General features: G+C 36.5%; 1 protein-coding gene across 2 annotated transcripts in view; it reads left to right on the top strand.

The window, feature by feature from the left end:
- The window catches only part of Myo10A (unconventional myosin 10A), a 107,296-nt gene that overhangs the window by 62,381 nt on the left and 20,499 nt on the right, over positions 1-24,416 (top strand). For both annotated transcript variants that reach the window (XM_089698462.1, XM_089698461.1), the window contains exons 22-23: positions 7,267-7,507; positions 8,877-9,049. In XM_089698462.1, coding sequence (XP_089554588.1) covers positions 7,267-7,507; positions 8,877-9,049 — 414 coding nt within the window. The remainder of the gene's footprint in view (positions 1-7,266; positions 7,508-8,876; positions 9,050-24,416) is intronic.

Below are 24,416 nucleotides of genomic sequence, written 5' to 3'. Positions count from 1 at the left end.
AACTAACTGAATCTATTGATACTACAGAATATTATCTTCAATTAGTTTAAGATACGTACACGAGAGGGCGCAGATATAAAATTTCATTAGTGTTAAAACATAAAATACTAAAATCTAAGATAAAAATTGTAAAAGAATTGTCTAAAAATGTCTGACATACAAAAATTATTAAATCAATTGAGAGCAGATATAAGAAAAGATTCAAACGAATCTTTAAAGTCATTAGAAACAAGAATTACAGAAAACATTAACACTAATATGGATAAAAAGTTTGACGTCATAAAAAAGGAAATAGAGGACATTAAATTGCACAACACTGAATCAGATAGAAGATTACTGGCATTAGAGAAGCATATAAGATACAGAAACTTAATATTCTTTGGCGTTGAGGAACGGGAAAAATCTTACGAAGATTTGGAGAATTCTATTTTAAAAATAATCAACAAGGATTTGGCATTGAATTGCGAAAACAGAGATCTAGAAATGGTTAGACGTATGGGAAGCAAAAAAGAAAATAAAATAAGACCAATAATAGTTTCATTTACAACCTTCGGCAAAAAACTCGCAGTATTAAAACATAAACAAAATTTAAAAAACCACGGAATGTACATTAAACAAGACTATCCTCCACAAGTGTTAGAAGCACGTAAGAAACTACAAGAACAGTTAGAAAAAGAAAAAGAGAAGGGAAACAATGCTTATATTCGACATAACAAACTAATAGTACATCCCCATAATACCACACAACACCAGTTCAATAAAAATATGGAACAAAACAAACAAAAAAAACGGGAACTAGAAATCACACCGCCAAATCCAAAACATAACATCCAATCCAATCCAACACAAAATACCGAGCCATCAACATCTAAAGGTCATGTGGCTAAAAAGAACAAAGTAACAGGACATCAAAGTCAATTAAGCAATTTCTTCCATAAACAAAACAATCAAAATAATAATTCAGATACTGTACAATCCAACTCGGACAACGAATAGCCAATATCCCTCCTCCAAAAGAAACAAACTAATACCACCTATTCATCCACAAAATATATTAATAAACAAAATGATAAAATAAAACACATCTCTCCCCCACAACGGCTTGTCACCGCGGGGGCAGCAGACTCTCACCCTCCAATAAAACAAAAATATTATATAGCTACATTTAATCTAAGATCATTAGCTAATGAAACAAGAATACTAGAACTTGAATTTGCTTTGTCGTCTATTAATTGGGACATACTCGGAATTTGCGAAGTCAGAAGAGAAGGATTAAAAATTGAACAGAGAAGAAACTACGTTTTATATTACTACGGCATGATAAAGGGACAGAAAGGAATAGGATTTTTAGTCAAGAAAAGTTCAAATACAAAAGTTAAAGAGTTCCAACCTATATCAGACAGAGTTGCAATTCTACATGTGGATATATACGACACTTCCTTTTCCCTTATACAAGTCTACGCGCCGACCGAAAGCTGCAGCGAGACGGAATTAAAAAACTTCTACAATGATCTGGACATAGCTATAGAGAAATGTACCAATAAGATAATTTTAATGGGAGATATGAATGCTAAGATTGGTCAGACCAACTCGTACGAACATCTTGTCATGGGCAGCTTTGGGTATGGCAAGCGTAACAAAAGAGGACAAATGCTCATAGATTTCTGTTTGAGGTATAAACTTAAAATAGTAAACACACTTTTTAAAAAACCTGAGAGACTTAGATGGACTTGGCTCGCCCCAAATGGAAGAACGAAAAATGAAATCGACTACATAGCTACCAACTGTCCTGGAATTATCGAAAACTACAACGTACTTAGTAAATTTATACATCCAAGTGATCACCGAATCGTAAGAATAACACTTGATCTTGGCAGAAGAAAAAATTAACCCGAGCTCGTTTCAATAACACGAGTTCTTCAAAGCTCAACTTTAAAAATTTTAAAAACAACATTTTAACACTCAATATCACTAATAATATTAGTGTTCAGGACTTTTATAACACCTTAATAAATGAAATAAAAAAATCACTAGAACGAAATTCACGAATACGCGAAAAAAGAATTGAAACTGTAATGACAGACGAAATAATTAACATGAAGAAAGAATTACACAACCTTAGAAATACAGAAAACAAGACAAAAATAGAAAAAAAGAGAATTAGCCAACTTTACAAGACAATAAAAAGAAAAATAAAAAGCAATGATAAGGAACTTAGAATAAAGACCTTGGAGACCTTTTTAGAAAAGACAGGAGGTGTCAAGAAAGCATATAAATCACTCGAAATTAAAAAAGATTTACTGTCCCAACTTACCCATCCTTCAGGTTCCTCAGTCTTTAATCGAGCAGGAATACTAGATCTAGCCACACAGTACTACAGAGACTTATATAAAACTAAGACCATACCAACCAAGTTGGATTCGTACACTACCTACTTGAATAACGATCCAATACCTGTCTTTTTGAATGAAGAAGTAGAACAAGCAATTAAAAATCTAAAATCTGACAAGAGTCCCGGTGCAGATGGAATTACCAATGAGATGATAAAAGCAGGTTCTTATATGATGGTGGAGACACTAACAAATTTATTCAATCTGATTCTCTCACAAAATGCAATACCAAATCAGTGGAAGGAGTCTGAAATAGTTTTAATATATAAAAAAGGAAGTCCAAAACTAATATCTAACTACAGACCTATAAGCTTAATATCATGTCTCTATAAAGTTTTCGCATCTACCCTATTACGACGAATAAGCCATATAATAGATGAGAGCCAACCGGTAGAGCAGGCTGGATTTATGTCAAAATTCTCTACAGTAGATCATATATTTACATTAAAAATAGTTATTGAGAAATGCGTGGAATATAACAGACCCCTATACATATTATTCATAGACTACTCAAAAGCCTTTGACTCAATATTTCATGACTCTATGTGGGAAGCTCTTCAAGCACAGGGCTTAGAGGCTGGCTACATCAATCTTTTAAAAGAAATATATAGAGAAAACTATGCAAGGATAAAGTTGGACACAAATGGTTCACCCTTTCCAATAGAACGTGGTGTTAAACAAGGAGACCCACTCTCACCAAAATTATTCATTGCGGTACTTGAAAACATCTTTAGGAAACTTGATTGGGCAGACAAAGGCATAAGAATAAATGGAAAATACTTGTCCCATTTACGGTTCGCAGATGATATAGTGTTACTATCAGAATGCCCGATTCAGCTTCAGTCAATGTTAACCACCCTCAGTGAACATAGCAAAAATGCAGGATTAGAAATCAACTATGACAAGACACAAATTATGACAAACAGACAAAAAATACCTTTATATGTAGACACAAAAGAACTGAAATATACAGATGAGTACATATATCTGGGTCACCTTATCTCATTTAAGTCCTGCACAGAGAGGGAGATATCTAGAAGAATAACTATGACATGGAACAAGTACTGGTCTATGAAAGACATATTTAAAGGACCAATACCAGTACGCTTGAAGACGAAGGCCATGAACAGCTGCTTGTTACCGTGTCTTACTTACGCATGCCAAACCTGGCCACTGACCAAAAAATCTCTTAACCAATTAAGAGTCTGCCAACGAGGAATTGAAAGAAGCTACATGAATATTCGATTAAAAGACCATATAAAAAATACATCAATAAGGAAAGTAACAAAAGCGAATGACGTCGGTAATCATGTTCTTCGATTAAAATGGAGATGGGCAGGACACAACCAAAGGCAAAAAGATGAAAGATGGTCAACGATCATTACAAACTGGTTTTTAGCGGACAGGAGCCGAAAAAGAGGCAGACCCTATAAAAGGTGGCAAGACGACATTGTTGGTGTAGCGGGGAACCACTGGGTAAAACTGGCTAATGATAGGCAGAAATGGAAAATTTTGGAGGAGGCTTTCACCGCACAAAGCGGTCCTTACAATATAGAATAATAAGATAAATACTAACATAGAATAACTAAAAATGTCACTAACAATACACATAATTATATTAGTTTTAAGATTTTATTATATAAAGTATTTAGTATTAAGTTAAAGTGTAAATTTTTGTAAAAGTAAGGAAATAAAAGCTTATATTATTATTATATTATTATTCTTGGGTTATGCGAAGTCCGAAGAGAGGGAGAGGACACCATAACTCTTGAATCGGGACATATCATGTACTTTAGAGAAGGAGACCGCCTTTCTGAAGGTGGTGTTGGGTTTCTGGTCAACAAAGTCCTCTGTTCCAACATTGTAGAAGTCGCAAGTGTGTCGCCCAGGGTTGCGTACCTCATACTTAAGATCTCTAAGAGGTATAGCCTTAAGGTGATCCAGGTTTACGCACCAACTTCGGCACACTCTGACGAAGATGCAGAAAAAATATACGAAGATATATCTAAAGCCTTACATTACACCAAAAAGGCACACTACAATGTTGTGATGGGGGACTTCAACGCTAAAGTGGGAACGCAAAGTTGCAGCGAATCGGCGATAGGACCGCACGGTTTTGGAATCAGAAACCAGAGGGGTCATATGCTGGTCAACTTCCTCGAAAAAGAGGGACTGTATTTGATGAACTCTTTCTTCAAGAAACAGCCCCAAAGGAAGTGGACCTGGCAAAGCCCCGATGGTAGGACCCGTAACGAGATTGACTTTATCATTACGGACAAAAAACGCATATTCAGAGATGTCTCAGTGATCACAAGGTTTAATACGGGCAGTGATCACCGTTATCTTAGAGGCACTCTGAATATCAATTGCAAGTTAGAACGAAACCGATTGATAAGGTCAATACTCCGGCCCAGTCCACTTCAAACCGTTGTTGAATCTGAAACTTTTCAGTCAAAATTACACAATAGATTCGCCTCCTTAGAACCCACAAATGACGTTGATCAAAAACTCCAACAAGTCATTGATATTCTCAGGGATGAAGGCAAAGGGCTGTTCAAAATAAAATCCACCGGTAAAAGGTCTAAACTTTCGCGGGGGACCCTGGCTTTGATGGACGAGCGACGCGATAACCCACAATCAGCTTTGCCAGCCCAAAGGCTATTAAACAAAAGGATATCCACGATGGTTCGGCGTGACCTTAGATCCTATAATACTCTTGCAGTTGAAAAAGCAATTGAGCAAAATCGCGGATCGAAAGTGTTCGCGCAAAACCTAGATAGATCTTCACTTACAAAGCTGACAACATCTACGGGGAGCGTCTTGACATCGAGGACGGAGATTCTCGCGGAGGTTGAAGACTTTTACAGCCGCTTGTACACTTCACACAAACCTAAGCCAGTACCATCCAATAAAGACCCCAGAGCTACCTTAACTCGCCATTACACCGATGAGCTTCCCGAAATCAGCCTAGACGAATTGGAGTTGGCCCTGAGGCAACTTAAAAACGGAAAAGCCCCTGGAGATGACGGAGTAACTACGGAGCTTGTAAAGGCAGGTGGAGCTCCAGTCCTAAAACAACTAAGAGACCTGTTTAATTCTGTCCTCTTCACTGGGAGAACTCCGAAGGCGTGGAGCGAAAGTGTCGTGGTGCTGTTCTTTAAAAAGGGGGACAAAACCCTCTTAAAGAACTACAGGCCCATATCACTTTTGAGCCACACCTATAAATTGTTCTCAAGGGTCATCACCAACCGTCTCGCACGAAGACTCGATGAGTTTCAATCTCCGGAACAGGCCGGGTTTCGCAGTGGATTCAGTACCATAGACCACATCTACACAGTGAGGCAGATTGTACAGAAAACAGAAGAGTACAATCAGCCCCTGTGCATTGCTTTTGTGGATTATGAGAAAGCTTTCGACTGCATCGAGACGTGGTCTGTTCTGGAGTCCTTGCAGCGCTGCCAGGTAGACTGCAGATATATCGAGGTGCTGAGATCTCTGTACGATGCCGCAACCATGTCCGTCCAAATCCAGAACCAGCGTACCAAACGTATCCACCTACGGCGAGGTGTGAGACAAGGCGACGTAATCTCGCCGAAATTGTTCACAAACGCGTTAGAGGATATGTTTGGGACGCTGGATTGGAAAGGACGAGGCATCAATATCAACGGTCAGTATATCTCGCACTTGCGATTTGCCGATGACATAGTCATTATGGCTAAATCGCTGCAGGAACTCAAGCAGATGCTGAACGAACTAGCCGAATCCTCCTTACGCATCGGTCTCCGCATGAACTCAGACAAAACGAAGATCATGGTCAATAACCATGTTTTACCGGAGCCGATCATAATAAATGGAGTCTCCCTAGAAATTGTTCAAGAGTATGTATACCTAGGGCAAATGCTCCAACTAGGTAAGAACAATTTCGACGGTGAGATCAACAGGCGGATACGGCTGGGTTGGGCGGCTTTTGGAAAACTCCGTCGAGTCTTGGCGTCGTCACTACCACAATGCCTCAAAACAAAAGTATTTAATCAGTGCGTCCTACCTGTCATGACCTACGGAGCTGAGACGTGGACACTGACAGTACGACTGGTCCACCAACTTAAAGTCGCTCAGCGTGCTATGGAGAGAGCTATGCTCGGTATTTCTCTGAGGGACCAAGTCCGGAACGAAGTAATTCGCCAGAGAACGAAAGTTACCGACATAGCTCAACGGATTAGCACGCTGAAGTGGCAGTGGGCCGGTCATATGTGCCGCAGAACGGACAACCGCTGGGGCACACATGTACTGGAGTGGAGACCGCGGCTCGGCAAACGTAGCGTAGGACGCCCTGCTACAAGGTGGAGTGACGACATCCGCAGGGTTGCTGGGCAAAACTGGCGACAACGAGCAAATGACCGGGCTAAATGGCGTGCCATGACTGAGGCCTATGTCCAGCAGTGGACAAACATGGGCTGTTAATGATGATGATGATGATTTCGAGTTTAAAAAAAAATAATAATTTGCATTGAAAACTGAAAAGTTTTTGTGTACCAAATAAAAAAGCAAGTGCATGTCGCAATGTAAAAATCCGGTCAATCTGAAACAGTTTCCCTGAAAATCGCGAAAAACTAATTTTTTTACCTCCAACCTTGAATAATTTTTTTCCATGCAATGATTGGTAATTTCTAAATTTTATTTATGATTGCATTTTGAACAACAACTGATTTTCAGCTTGTTGAGAATTTTTGTTTTGCCTCTCTTATAATTTGGTTTAATTTGACCGGATCATTCTATACACGTGCCACTTGCAGTATCTAAGTCACTAAATCTTGCCTTGTAAACCGCAAATTGTACTGTTTAACACTTTCCGCTAACATTGCAACACTTGTCGCAGATCGTAAGCGACATAACATCCCCGTTACCATCACTACGCATCTCGTCCGCGGAACGTCGCGCGGGCACGGCCTGGCTGCGGCAGCAAGCTGGCCCAGCTCGCGCGGTCACCAAGCGGCGCTGCGTGGAGCTGGCCCGCGCGTGGCCGTTCTACTTCGCGCGGCTGTACGCGGCGCGCCTGCCGCCCGGCGACAGCGCGGTGCTTGCGGTGTCGCACGCTGCGGTCAGCGTGGGCGTGCGGGGTGAGTGTGCGGGGTGCGGCGTGAGCACGGCGGAACATTCAACAAGCAGCTCGTGTAGAAAAATATTTTCGTTTTCAGCTAAAATACATGAAAATTCAATTTTAACGTGATTAAAAATCATAAAAACATCCTCATTTCAACCCTTTTGCATAGCAACACACTATATTATCTTTCAAACACGAGCAGGTAGTTTAAAAAAATAATTCCCTTACATGCTAAAATACACAGGGAAATTCAATTTTAATGTGATTAAAAAAAAAAGTGTGTGCGTGTAACCTTTACGCGCGATTGAAGTAAAACGCACATGTCAATATAACCTTGTTATTGAATATTATAAAATGTCGCAATTGTCAGAAAATTTATTTTTAATTTACTTATTTTAAAAGTAATAAATAAACAAGTATATTTAGAGATTTTCAAAAAAATTTGCAATTTAAAATAATGTTTTTAAAACTGTTGAATTTTTCATTCACTTTGCTATTCACAATTGATCCGTTTGAAAATTTGAAAATAAATAATCCTAATTGATTTATGATATTTGCCACTAGCTGGCGTATAAGTCAAGAAGCGTGTAGTATATGACATATACTTACAACCAATCAGAATTATTATTTTTAAATGGCGGAAACTACACAGCGTTACTTCCGTCAGAAAAAAAATCTGAGTTACTCCCTAGTCGCGCCTAAAGAAGTTTTACTTCAAAATCACAAAAGCATCCCCATTTCCAGTCTTTTGCATAGCAACACACATTAACTTTCAGACTCAAACTCAAACATTTATTTATTCAATTAGACTTCTTCTAAAAGCACTTTTGAAATGTCATTAACTACATATTTTAACATTTACCACAGACGTGAGCATAATAATTACTAAAGTTAACGTCTATTTACCGGACCCACAAATCCAATCCATACAATATTATTTATGTGTAATTAAAGAAAACAAACAATTCTTAAATTATTTAATAAATATTTGTTGAAATAAAATAACTTTAAACATATATACAATTGAAATTGATATTTTTTGTTTTATGGTATTCAAATGAAATTTATAAAGAATAGAAAAAAGAGTGGCTGAATTGGTCAGGCATCCGCCCCGGAATGGCGCGAGAGGATGCGGGTTCGAGTCCCGCCTCGTGATCGAATTTTTACTATTCTTTATAAATTTTTGAAGTGAAGTCTTTAGCGGCGTTGGGTATAAAATATTAAACTCGCGTCAGGACACGTGACCTGATCGAAAAAGCGTAAGACGGATGGATATCAAACATGCTCAACGTTAATAATCAAGTTTTCACTTCTGCCGGCACTCCCGGAGTGCAACCCGTCTTTTTTTACAAATATACAATGTTTATTTTATTCTTTACCCCCAGGTCCCGGCGGGCTGGTAGTGAAGCGCTCACTCCCGCTGACGGGTCTCCGCGCGGCCCTGCCCGCGGCGGGCACGCTGCAGCTGAGCGCCGGCGCCACTTCGCTCACGCTGCACACACACAACGCGCACAATGCACACTCGCTCATCACTGAGTTCGTGTTGCAGCACTCGCAGGTATGTGCACACACATTTATCCATTGAGGTATTATTATAGAACCACGAACAAAATTTGTGCAACAAGCCGTGCTAGTGAATCATACACTTTGTAGATATTCTGCCTCTTATTACTTAAAAATTAAAACCAATCAATGTAACAAATAAATATTGTTTATCTCATTAAAAAATATGAATAAAATTATCAATTAAAACCAATCAATGTAACCAAAAAAAAATAGTTGGAGACGATTGACTCTAACTCGTGTTACAAATAGTGTAGTAGCAATGTTCTCTCTAGTACGTAGTACATAGTAACTCAATGCATTTATCTAGATTTTTTTCTCTAGACAGAAACGTGTAAGAAAAATATACTTACAGATACATATCTATTGTGATAAGACACACATACATGTGAGAACGTCGCACGTCGTGTCAGAAGTGAAACTTCTTTGGCAAAATTCAAAGACACCAAAATCGTCGCCTTACTCCATGACACGACCTTGAAATTTTACTTGAATGTTACTCAACGCGCCTCAATAAGTATTACTTGAAAAGAAAAATACCTCACGCCTAGATATACAAACTTATCTACACACGTAACCCACAAAAATGCTCTTCCTTCTTGCCTTATGTACGGCTGATACCAACGTAAATGTTTAAAATTAAGATTGAAAAATTAAAGAGGAAAGACTACTGACTACTACGAAAAATACTACGTTTTTAAATCATAACCAAAACGTCAAAAACAAGTTCATAAAAATGTACCTATCTCATTTCCTATAACATAACTTTGTGATTCGACTTTGATTATCTTTTAACCTAACCTAATTTTACGAATAAAATTAACACTATTGCCGATTTCTTCATAGTTCACGTCAATGACTAGTCAAAATGTGACTTTAGTTAAGTTCCTACTTCCTAACGTTACATAACATCGACCTCCTTATGTATTGAAGATGATTAATAGTCATATTTTATTACTTAATAATGTTTAACGTATTCTTTTTGACTGACGTTGCGAAAAATTGTAAACTACACAAAAATTACAGTATTAAAATAAGTACATATTAACTCTGACCAATTTAAGACACTTAAATAAAGTGTCCTAAATTGGTCAGAGTTAATTTTCATTTTCAAAATAAATGTCTAATTTATATACAAGCTATTATTGTTATGTGTAAAAGTAGGAAGAATCAGAGGCTTCATATTTATAAAAAAGTATTTTTTTTTTTAGAATAGGGAAGCGCTTGACCACAATCCCGCCTTTTTTTTTTTTTATAGTGGGGAAATCTTCTTAGATACCCCCGGCTCCCGGGGATGGAGCCGTGGTTATGTCGGATTTCTACCGACTAAAACCCCACTCTGTTCCATCGCGCTGCTTTGGACGGAACTGCGGGAACGGTTACGACTCTACCGCGTGTCCCGCCCAGCAGATGCCCGTTTCCAGGCCCACCACTAGAACCCCCCTCGCTGGCGGCTGCTGGAACGAAGGCTTACGCCACCAACGCACAGACAATGGATCTTTCCCCGCTCCATCATCTGCGTTCCCCCGAACCCCCGACCCCATCACCGTCCGGCCGGAGGGTGCACGCCGGAAGGTCCTCCGATGTGTGAAATACACGTCGGGGGACCCTCCGGCGCACTTTTATAGAGATTACCTCGCAGCCCCCACTTCACCAGAGGTGGCGGCCCTCGGTCCGGCCCCACGGACCGGATTACGAGTTGGCAGACGGCCGTTTTACAGCGGCCGCCGCCCAACACCTCTCTGCAGGAGTCTCCGCGCGTCATCACAATGACGCGTCGGGATCCCGCCCTCCGCTGCACGGCGTGGCTTGCTAAACCAGCGAGCCCGCCGCGCCGCGACCTCTGGCCGCCATCCACCGCCGCATAAAAGCCGGCTCCCCTCTGGCCCACAAACAGGACCTCTGCCGTCGGGTCAGTCGAGGCTTTCCAACCCCAACTGCCGTTCAGCGCCACCTTTGCCTAGTGGACACGGGGTCCGCCAAGCCACGACCTCTGGCCGCCATCCCACGCCGCACACAGCGGCCGCTGGGCCACACCTAGCCCTGGCCGTCGGGCCGGTCGAATCTCCCCGACTCTAAACCAGCCGTTCAGCCCCTCGCTGGTCCAATTTCGCTTCACTCAGAGGGCCATAACTCTGAGCTACTGAGCCCCTCCGCCGCGACAAGGCCTGGACCGACCACAATCCCGCCTAAGGCTATCATAATATACCATTTAATATGTTACAATTTATTTTGGGGTTAACATTTTTATTATATTAAGTAGTTAGTTTGAGAACTTCTTTTAAAAAATTATGACCTCAATAACTACCAAAATTAGTAACAAAAACATAGTCATTTAAAGAAAATGTAACAAAAATAAAAACCGTATCTAAAATGTCTAAAAATCATCAATAACACTTAATTTATGCACTCATCAAAACAAATTACAAGCTAAATCTAATTATAGTGTACGTAAACCTGCAATCCAACGATCCGAAACAATTATATCGTAATTAGTACAGTTATAACTACGGGTAGTTGCCGTGACGGCTTGCTTGGACTTAGTGTTGAACCTTCGAGAGCTTTCTACGAAATAATATATTTGAGAAAGTTAAGCTATGAAAAATCTAATTAAGAAGCTCTCATTTTCGGGAATTTAATAATATTATGATTAGATTAGAAATATTTAATAATAAAAATGACATGTATTTTCCATAGCTATACATACATATACATTCAAAAAATTAAAAAAGCAATATATGTACTTATTCGGTTGAATAGCATCATAATTCGGATTGCATCATTGAGTTTAGAATGATTGATACCAATGTAATTGAAAAAGAAAAAGTTATTTTAATAATTATTGTATTCATAATAAATTATTTGAATACGGATATATGTAACTCAAATTACCTATTAAATACCGTTTAGCTAAATAAACGATTTAAATCTATAATAATGTATTATATGCTTATGCGGATGTGCAACGGTAAATATAATAATAATAAGTACATATATTATACTAGCGGTCCGCCCCGGCTTCGCCCGTGGTACATATTTCGCAATAAAAAGTAGCCTATGTCCTTTCTCGGGTATCAAAATATATCCATACCAAATTTCATGTAAATTGGTTCAGTAGTTTAGGCGTGATTGAGTAACAGACAGACAGACAGAGTTACTTTCGCATTTATAATATTAGTATGGATTAACTTATGTATTATTTTTAAGAAAAAAAATAGCATAGTTATAAAAGAACGTATTTTTTATTGTTTTTTCGTTGTTAAAATGTCTTAGTTCGCGCCTAAAAATAGATTTGACACTTCAAAAATCTCCGTTATTTTGCCGCGTTTTGAGTGAACAATTGCAATGTGGAATTATCTTTACGGAATAATATTAACACAATATGTACTAAGCTGTTGGTCTAAACTCTAAACTGTACATATCACGTGGGATATATTACAGTGTCCGTTACTGCCCGTTAGCGGCCATCTTAGTTTGTACAAATCACGATCGCTTGTGATGAAAATTATGTATTATTTTATGACACAGAGTTTTTGTAGAGCAGGTGCAATCTTTTTGAATTGGAATGATTTTCTGTGTAGGAATTTTAGGAAATTGTTATTTCCTAAAAACATCCATAGGTACTTGTAACTGTGGTATTACGTAGTGTAGAGAATTACTTCAGAATACGACAAATTACGACAGAATTACTTCAACCAAAATTTTAACGTACAAGTACGTGAAAAAGGAATCGAATTTTATATCCTGGTTATTCCTGCATTATTGTAAAAATACAATTTCTGATAAGATAGAGCGCTAAAATAAGTTGAGCCATATTCAACGTCCATTTGGTATTTGTACATTTAGTTAGCAGTTTGATCAAATTCCTTACTCATTGTATTATTTATGAACGTGTCCTCAAATAATTCTCAATAAATAACATCTGCACTTTAAGCACGTAGGTATCCAAGATTTACGTAACATTTAAAGTAGAGTTGCGTTGCATTATGTACCTATATTTATACTATTCATATTTATTCGAGTATTAAATATTTTAAATGATAAATCCATCCATCATCGACCGGTCATCGAGCTACATGATATGAACTATAGCTTCCGCCCCTGGTCTTATTGTGGCGTAAAGTTCTTTCCTTATGTACATTTCCATGCCCAATTTGATATCTTAAAATGTTGCGTTTTTAATAATTGTCGATTTAAAATGCTCTAATCAGATCATCTTTAAACGTTCGTTAACCTAAGGTTTCAGTCGTATATTTAAATCGTTACATGCATACCTATAAATCCCGCAAAGTATCTGAAAAAAATTCATCTACGTTCCATATTACCTGAAAACAACATCACCATTATACAATAGTTCAATTACCAATACATCATCCCATATCGGAACACAGTACACACCATAGCGCGGCGCCAGTCACCTCGCGACCGCGCACGCGCGCGCACTATGCAACGGCCGAGACTCGACACCGCGATGCGCGACAACTGGCGGAACTTACAACGCACCTTCGACACTGATGAGCTCAGACGAGCCCCGAGCCTGGACTCCTTAATCAACTCCTCTGACGCATCCAGTCTTGACGTTTCCGCTGACGATTCTGACTCCGGGGCAGACACCCGCGAAGAACCCAGACGAAAGAAATGCCCCCAAAGCTACTCGTCGTCCTCCAGTGGACACATGGAGACGATACACGAGGAAACCACGGAACGGTCTGAACCTAAAGTGTCTGTGAAGGAGATTTTGGCGCGCTTCGAAAATTTGACAGAGAAAACGGACTTTATACAGGTTGGGTCTAGATTTAGGATATAGGTCAATTGATAAGTGCATCGGTTAAAGATACGGTTTAAATTTCTCATCGTATATGCGATATAAAGAACCTGTTTTAAAAGTTTATAGCTGTGCAAAAGAGGCACTTTTACATTTGATAATAAATGATACATAAAGTTTTATGTTTATAAAATGACATGTGTTTTAACACTGTTTTCTTAACAATATGGCAAAACAATTGAGAGGCCAGTAAACTCTCATTGTTTATGCTACAATGGTTTCGCAAACACATCACAATTTTAACGTTGACATTTGTCACCTTTACAGATCGCAACTTGTTTTAAATTTTTTGTTTTATCTGTGCTTTAAAACGCACTAAATATAAAGATTTCCTTTCTTAGTTATACGTAATATTAATTGCCAATATAATAAATAACTAATACGACTCGGTAATGCAATAAAACTTACTAAAAGTATAAACATACTATCAACTTATTTAAGACAATTAGCGTCTTAGACGAAAAACGTGAATTCGCAAAAATTGTATTAAATATTTGGAACTCAGATTTGAATTTCAGTTTTTCGTTTCACTCACAGCATAAACGAAATTTTACCTCCATGCTGTTATAAGTGAAAGTTGGAATGATTTATTAGTTAGTATAATATAATTTGGTTAAATAATTTAACTGCATATTTTCCACATTATTTAAGACTAGCGGTCCGCCCCGTCTTCGCCCGTGGTACATATTTCGCAATAAAAGGTAGCCTATGTTCTTTCTCAGGGTCCAAAGATAGGTTGTGCCAAATTTCATCAAAATCGGTCCAGTAGTTTATGAGCCTATTCATTACAATCAAACAAACAAAGTTTTCCTCTTTATAATATTAGTGTAGAAAAACATTCGAGAAACCGGCGTAACGGTAACTCTTCAATGAAGCCTGATTTCCTGAATATTAATGAATAATTTAATTGTACGTTACGTATCCCAATTATATATAAAACAATTAACCGTTATCGCTTTCAGTGGATATGGATATACCGGTATCTGTTTATTTTTCTTTTTTTGGATGATGCGCCACAAGGAGATCAAACCGAAAAAAAAATTGAGAATTTTAATGAACTTATTATAAATTCTTAAATTACATGATATGAAATACATAATTATATAGTTACTTTGCGCACAAGAGCATATTTGGTTTGTTTCTAATTTAAATATATTTACCGGAATAACTTACGAACACTTTCTATACACCACACTAGATAACAATGATTATAATTCAGTTCCCAAAAACATACAACAAATAACTTAAAACGTATAATTTTTCAGTCTCATTATTTTAACTAAAATGAAATATCCCCATGGCCCATACCTGAATTTCCTTTGTAATATTTTTTTCGTATCGCTATGAGAAAGACTTTCCAATCCGTTCGTATAACATTTGTTATTGTTTTTATTGACCTAACCTACTGGCCTGTGATACTAAATATAGATTTATATAAGAATTCATGTAAATAATTTATGAGCCAATAAATAATGGTAACAATCCTGTTTATCATTTCGGCGAAATTCGCAAACATGCAAACTTATAAATAAACTTTAGTCTGTATTTATTAATATCATGTTCGTAAGTATATGATAACAACCTTTTATAAAGTCGGTTACAACTTACAAAGCTAGGTCATTATAATTTATATTTTTACACACTTTTTTTTATATTGACAAAACCTACACAGCATAAATTTTCAATACCAATACTTCAGTGTTTCAATGCTTTTAGCTACGAAAGAATAGTATTTCTTTCTTTACGTATATAGAATTGGTATATTAATCTGTTACTATGTGAATTCCTTAAGATAACTTCTTTGTAAGCCATCAGCCGTCCACCTTGACTTGTGAAAGGTCAGCAAATGATATAATGACGTTAGAATGCAAACCAGATAATGTCTCTCAATAAAATAGAGGTGACAGGTAGATAATAAAACAAAGTTAAATAATTTATGGAGAACTCAAAATAATAAATCTAATAAATTATCAAATGCTTTCGATCAAGCTGTTTTGGAAAACAGGACTTAATATTATATCAACACTGTCTCTTCAATAAGAATACCTATATTGCTATACATTAGTATTATTACATTAGTATGAACGCCTCCTCGGTACAGCTCCCTTACCCCACTAGGGGACATATGGGACTTCACTTTATACATTAGTATAGCAATATAGGTATTCCACATTGTGTACCAAATAGGTGAATTATCTATTGAGCAAATAAACTCATGAAAGGTTCTGTTCTAACTATAGTCTATACCTACCATGACAGATTTATAGCAAACAAATGAAACGAACATAACAAATTAAGCGCAAAACACGTGCCATTTCCTAATTCCCCATATCGAGTTCCAAGACACCAACAATGAAGGAGGAAGACATTTCGCAACAAAAACACACAGCAAATGAAACAACGCACAATGCAGAGAAAGCGCATGGCGTTTTAATATTCATTATGTATTACATTTTGAGCAAGATAATTAATTTTAGTAATAACGCTCGGCTTCCTCGGATGTGATTGGCTTTTTTGGATCCGATACAGGATATATAAAACGGAAACATTGATTGAACATAAAATCTCGATTGCATAAACAATTATTTGCCTTATAACCCTGTACTGACAGGGAGTAAGTTACAAGAAGTAAATTGAAAAGAGGTTTTCGAACAGAATAAAAACTGGCTATAGCTACTGCCAAGTTCATTTAAATGCCCTCCAATGTCTGTTATCTCTGAAAGAAAGTATCTGGTAAACAAGTTGCCTAAATACAGGAGACAACTAAACAGATTCTGTGACCAATCCAGTTACAATAAATTACTAGAATGGTATAAAACTATGAAACTATTGACAAATTTGTTGTTGACCACTAGAAAATTCTGTAAAAATCAATTTAATGTGATACACGGATCGTATGCACATCTAACACAATTAGCTAGAGGCCGCGCGACAATTGCGCACCAAGCCGAGCGTGCTTCCCCTTCCGGTGACGTCATAGCGTGTGAATTTAGAACACAGATTAAAAATTATGGGGACGTTAGACGGTTAAAAATTAAAGGATAGGAGATAGCTGGAAAGGAAACGTATAAAATTCTGCTTGAAATGTACGAAAAGACAAGTTCAATAATATTTTGCAGAAGACAATTATTATGCTAAATTGGTATTGATAGTTACAATAAAGGTAACATACAGAGTGCGAAATAAAAATATGACAAACAATTTTTTTAGTAAGTATGTCTTATAGGAATAGTTATAAACACACCCACATCTAAATTATTCATTTTAAAGATAAGATTTGAAATATAAAAGTAAGAAAGTTTTTCAAACATTTATTAACATTTAATTATATGACACAATTAACATAAAGATGAAACCAAAACTGTTATCACATTACATCTTCGCCTGCTAATAAAAACAACCTCTTGTCTATTTCAAAAAGACGCGGTAATCGGGATCATGTATGGCCAGCTTTACAAAGTCTATTTTTAAACGTAATGTCATAGATAATCCAGTATGTCTAAATCTAGCGAATCAGCATGAATGGCAGGTTTATTTGTTATCTGCGCACAATCCCGCGCGCGCTCGACTGTGCATCCTGTCACCTTTGTGTTCGACATGCTAATTACAGAAATACGTTAAAAAAATAATAAAAGGGTGATATTTATCTGTAAGGTAGCAAAATGTCCAAGTCTTAGGTCCAAGTTAATAGATTTGTATTCCAATTTTGGAAGCTTAAATACTACATAAAATGCACTTAACATGAAAATATAAGGTGGCTCTCTCGATCTTTATCATTAACCCGTCACGCGTCCGGCGCACAGCCGGCACCGATACCGATAGTGTCAAGGGAGTTCACGAAATCTAGCTTTTTTATGACTACCGAGTTTGAAAATTTTATTTACCCTATTGTTCTATAATTATATGCCATGTATGATATATTTTTGGAAAGAGGAAGAAACTAGTTATAGCATAAAAATGTAATCATGACGATATATTTTTTCTATAAAATTATAAAAAATTGATTTTCTTTTGTTTTAATTTTAATTGCTTACATACTAACACTTACATGATAATGCTGAGTCATCAAATGATCATATTCACGTTTTCATATCACTACACGATTGCCAAATACATTCACTTATATTTTCACACATTTAACACAACGTATTTCACTATGAATAATAACAAATCTCCATTATTCACAAACAAGAAAAAAAGCGCCATTTTGCGTCTTCCGCACTGAAAAGTTGAGACACTTTTTCACTGAGTATTCTTCAAATATCCCTAAAACCAATATCATAAACGTATTCTACGTAAAATTTCCAGTAATATACGTCTCAATTATCACTCATCTAATTATTCCTCTCGGCATAATTCACAATCCAAATATTCGTTGAACAAGACAAATGTCACAAACTATGGCCGATGACGCAACTCAATCAATGATTCACTTTTTTTTTTATTTTGTGGTTTTGGTCTCTATTGCCTGTATCGGAGTCGTGTCGATTCGAATTATAAATGTTTAAGGCATAGAGAAATATTTTTTATACTGGAAACATTCACTTGTAAGTCTCTACTGATGACCTTCAATGTCACGGGCCGCGTTACGCACAGGCGTTTGTGCGCAGGACGCTACAGTACCATTTTGAGTTACGCACACCCGCTGTGCGTATGACGCGTCACGGGTTAAAATCGGGCTTGTGAAAATACTGTTTATAATATTTTTTATGTTTAATTTAATTTTTAAAGTGAACTTTTATTACATCGTCTCAAACTTTTTGGTCTGTGTAGCGCATGTCGCGTGTATCGCGGCTGCCGAGTAGGTTACCTACTCGGCAGCCGACCGTCACGCGACATGCGCTACACAAAGCAGTGTTCGGAACCGTTCGAACAGTTTCACTTTTACCGTGGTTTCATAAAATCACACAACATTTTTCTGTTATTCATGTCATCATAAGCAGATCTTTCTTTGAGTCTAACTTAAAACAAAGTTAGATACTATCAAAGAAAGTGATAGAGTTATTAACAATGGAAAACCATTATTATTATTTTCGCAACACTGCAGCTGCTCAATCCATTGCAAATGTAGAAAACGCACATCAAATCAAACTCTCCCTAATCTAACCATACAAAGATATAATCATTGAATTATTGTCATTATTTTAATCCATACTAATATTATAAATGCGAAAGTAACTCTGTCTGTCTGTCTGTCTGTTACTCAATCACGCCTTAACTACTGAACCAATTTGCATGAAATTTGGTATAGAGATATTTTGATACCCGAGAAAGGACATAGGCCACTTTTTATTGCGAAATATGTACCACGGGCGAAGCCGGGGCGGACCGCTAGTAGTAAATAATTCCATTAAATCGTATGTTTATTACACCCGTAATGATAAGGGTGCTACTTCGAGTGAAGCGGAGAGAGATGCATTAGCGGTTTGATGTTTGGGGCATAAGCGGAAGCGATTATATAGGAATGAAGTGTACATCGGGCTAGTGATTAGTGGTTTTGTTTTTTATTCAGTAGGTAGAATGGTTGCATATTTACGTTTATCTTTCATTTATCTATTCCGTATTTTGTAACATATTGGACAATAAAATTACATTTTCTTTTTTCGGGATAATATTTTAGTATTTTATCACTATTCATGGTATCCGAGTCAGTATAGTTGTCTTCTATTAAACAACTACACACAACTCTAACTTCATAAACTAAATTGTGAATTGAAACTCACGTTATCTATGCCTTAGCAGTACTACGCAATTTTATTAATAACATCTGCATTTTACTTAAATACGTTATCTTTCCTAATGTTCGTATCATTAAATTGATATCATACGTAAGCTAAAAGTGAATCGCTCACGTTTTTTAACCAATATATTTCGTCATTTTGCAAATATTATCAGTCTATTTTTTCCGTCGCTTTATGCAATCGATTTGTCTTAAATGTATCCTTAATCTAAAGGCGACAAAAATTATAAGGAACTTCAACCATCTGCCAAAAAATTCAATTATAGCTCTGTTTTTCTTTGTTAGCCAACACAACAAATAACTATAGGCACCAGTCAATGCGCCTTCTCATTTAACCCCTTGTATCATAAATTCAACTATAATTATTTGCAAGAATGTTAAAGGTTTTATTATAATAACAAATCGTTCTTCAATAGATAGTTTACCACCTATTTCTTTACGCTTCCGCTCGTGCCTACAACCTCAGCCTATGAAAGTCCCATGCGAGCCATCGCCCATCGCTACACCAACCAGACCGTGACCACTTTCCACCTGGACCAATTATGCACTTTCATACGCTTGTTATGCCCTTGCCTATGATATGGTGTGGATCCGTGTATTGAAGTAATTAAGTACTAATTGTCCAGATTTAATATGTGTTGAAAGATACTCACTGCATGTCCAGAATAATCTGTAACTCTCCACATAGCTATTATAGACAGATTTTTTTGCAAAAAATACTTTTTTATTGTGAAAAACAAAAATTAAATACAGTAAAAGTAGGGTGTCGACTGTCGACCATACGACTCTATGACAAAAATAATGTTGCTGAAAGCGTTTAAAGTAATGAATTATGCTATGTGAAGGATTGGTATCACAAATTAAAAACCATTTTAAAAATGATAACGGGCAGAATCAAAGATAATAAAGAGGCACAGATAATAAAGACCATAGATAATAGAGATGTCGCAAGTAGCAAAAGATAAAGATAAATGTAGCGTGTATAATTTTTAACAGTAGCAAGCATTCCACACAGTTACATCATTGCGGTCCATCATTATCTGGAGACAACTGTATACGAAGATATATAGCTTTTTATATTATTTTTTACTTACCCTAAAGTAGTTAAACCTTATGGGATGGCTGTGTCACACAATTAATATAACCCTATGCTAAACGAAGCATGCATGGATGTATCGTATTTTACGAACTTACAAGTTTTTTGAAGAACATAGAAATAGACAAAGGCTATGTTTAATTATCAAAATAAAATTATTGTAAACTAGCTGCTCCGCGCGGTTTCACCCCCGTGGCTCCACTCCTGTTGGTCGTAGCGTGGTGATATAGCCTATAACTTTCCTCGATAAATGGGCTATCTAACACCGAAAGAATTTTTCAAATCGGACCAGTAGTTCCCGAGATTAGCGCGTTCAAACAAACAAACAAACTCTTCAGCTTTATAATATTAGTATAGATTTACATATATAATTTCAGAAAACTTTGACGCGGTAACGTGAAGATTTATTAACATTGTGCTCATAAATATTAGAAAACATAAAAAACACGCACGTAAAATAGTTAATTTTGCATGTAATCTCTTCAGTTTGATTTCCCCGCGTTATTTGTGTTTGTACGTGCACCAATACTTGCAAACAATTTGAGCTTGTAGTTGACTAATCTATGTTATTATTTGTAGTACGTATCAATACGGTATAATGATTTAGAATTGTATTCTACTTTTATGACAAAAAAGACAAGTAAATAAGAATTGAAATAATATCATATTATGGTGAAAATAATGATAATCAAAGGTAAATTTTTAAGAAAATTGTATTTAGTAACCAAATATTTCATCATACACTTGCTGTGCTCCGCGGTTTTACCCGCAATGCTCCGCTCCTGTTGGTCTTAGCGAGATGATATAGCTTTCCTCGAAGAATGGTCTATCTATCAAACACCGAAAGAATTTTTCAAATCGGACCAGTAGCTCCCGAGATTAGCGCGTTCAAACAAACAAACTCTTCAGCTTTACAATATTAGTATAGATGTAGTAAGAAGGTAGCGAAATCTGTATGTTTGTATGTTTTTGGCATGCTCTACAATTTAAACGTCATGATAGAGATTAGAAGGAGATTAGCTTAACAAGTGCGTTCATTTGTACGAAGTATTGATGAAATTTTCGTATAAACAAGAAAATAGACAAACAAAAAAAAATGAACCAAAATCTAGTTTTTCATGTTTAACCATTAAATTCACTAGGTTACATTAGACATACATAACGGTTCGTGAAAGTGTATCAATAAGCGTAATGATAGGAAACGCGCACGACTCACGCTTGACCGATTGCATGCTATTAAGTGTGCACCGTAATGTGTGTGTTTGTCTGCTAATATGCGAAACTGATGTACTGTTGTACCAGATTTTGCTTTGCCCAGCCGCACGCGCTCGTCGAAGAAAGAAAAACTAAATAGGTAATTTCTGCTGGGGAATTTTTAAAATCGGTCCAACAGTTTTTGTGCGAAAACATAACAAACATACATACAAAAAACAAATGTTTCCTATTTATGCTATAGTTTTAGAAAAAAAAATGCAAAAGGACAAGAGACAATAAATATTCTTTTTACTTGTACTCGTTAATAAATTCGCAGCCTAAAATATATTACAGTCCCATGTAAATGTAGAGTTGTTTTTAAGAAATATCTTATATATAAAAATGAATCGCAAAATGTGTTGGTAAGCGCATAACTCGAGAACGGCTGAACCGATTTCGATAATTCTTTTTTTATTATATTCCTTGAAGTACGAGGATGGTTCTTATGTAGAGAAAACGTAAATATTATGTACCACGGGCGAAGCCGGGGCGGACCGCTAGTCTTATATATAAAAATGAATCGCAAAATGTGTTGGTAAGCGCATAACTCGAGAACGGCTGAACCGATTTCGATAATTCTTTTTTTATTATATTCCTTGAAGTACGAGGATGGTTTTTATGTAGAGAAAACGTAAATATGTACCACGGGCGAAGCCGGGGCGGACCGCTAGTCTTATATATAAAAATGAATCGCAAAATGTGTTGGTAAGCGCATAACTCGAGAACGGCTGAACCGATTTCGATAATTCTTTTTTTATTATATTCCTTGAAGTACGAGGATGGTTCTTATGTAGAGAAAACGTAAATATTATGTACCACGGGCGAAGCCGGGGCGGACCGCTAGTCAAATAATAAAATTACAATCATTATATTGTTAGTGTATTGATCGGTCATCGGTCAATAATTGTGATCCAAAAGAGGTAAACAGTTTCTATTTCCTCGTATTATCTGTTTTTGATGAAATTGATTAATTGTTTGTTGAACTTTAATTTTAACATGTTTATTATTGAATGAATGAATACGTGTTAACCCTTTAAATATGAACAACATTTTGTTAGATAAAGTTTATCTAATTATACAGTAGGATTCACAGAATAATCACTACATAGTATAAAACAAAATCGCTTTCTCTGTCCCTATGTCCCTTTGTATGCTTAAATATTTATAACTACGCAACGGATTTTCATGCGGTTTTTTTAATAGATAGAGTAATCACTCTATCTATTAAAAAAACCCCAAAACCTTCCCTCTGATTAGATAGTGAATAGATAGAATAGATAAAGGGAAGGTTTTTGTATATAATTTATTAGGTTTGAGACAAGGCGGGCGAAGCCGCGGGCGATGAGCTAGTTATGGTTTAAAATATAGAGATATTTATAGAAAAAAGGCTAAAATGTTATGTAGAATAGGTGCTTAATTTATTAGCAAGTATTTAGAACTGTGATGTACTTATAAGCTCGTTTAGTAACGTTTGATATAAGAAAGAAAACGTTCAAGAATATGGTCTTTTATGTGTTGCCTAGAAATGTCTTATTTGGCGATAACTAGGAACGTAAAAAATCGATAGGTTTTTTAAATATGCGAAAGTGGAACAAACGGTGCATTCAATTGTTTAATAACAAACAACGCGAAACCTGTACTAAACTGTTTTACAAACATACACACAAGTGCCATAAAGTCATAAACATAACAATATTTTCTAATTACAATACTTTTTATGCGACCTGATATTGCATTATTATTAATTGAATAAAATAGTATATAGCATTAAAATTAATTAGGTTTCAGCCACTCAAAACTTCCATTTCCCGCGTTCCAAACTTTGACAGCACGATTTTTTATTACCATAGACATTGACATTTCCGCACAGACTATATAAATGTCTCAATCGTGTGCCGCGATGATTGTATAGATAAAAAATGGATTCCGCCGCAGTGTAGTGAACCAGAGACAACTGTAAACATTATTACTATTTCCCGGACTTGTCTGTGTGTTTCTTGGATTTAACAACCGGTCGGCATGTCCGTGCTACTGAACTGTATAATGCCATTGATTTGCTTGTCTATTAGCACATTTACAGATGTTAATACAACTACTTACTCGTAATTTATCTATGGAATATTATTGGGGTCGTCGCGTCGGTCAGTTTTCAGAGTTCTTTTGCTTATTTTGATAATATCCTCTACGGTTTTCATTCTTTTAAAACTTATTTAAGTTTGTCCTGTCTATAGATTTATGATTCGGATCGAAGCTCCCATAAAAATTATTGTTCAATTTGAATTGTTAAACAAAAAGACCACGAACTAGGATATATAAACCCGCCTAGTTCCCGTTCCCGTAGGATTTCCGGGATAAAACCGGATAAATTTCATTATAATCGGTTCAGTAGTATTTGCGTGAAAGAGTAACAAACATACATCCTTCCTCACAAACTTTCGCATTTACGA

Source organism: Colias philodice, chromosome 8 (assembly GCF_061535455.1).
Source record: "Colias philodice isolate Cphi_HAF_F1 chromosome 8, ilColPhil1 Martin Lab GWU primary, whole genome shotgun sequence".
NCBI classification, from domain to species: domain Eukaryota; kingdom Metazoa; phylum Arthropoda; class Insecta; order Lepidoptera; family Pieridae; genus Colias; species Colias philodice.
Note: the sequence above shows the minus strand (reverse complement) of the source record. Positions and strands in the feature narration are given on the sequence as shown.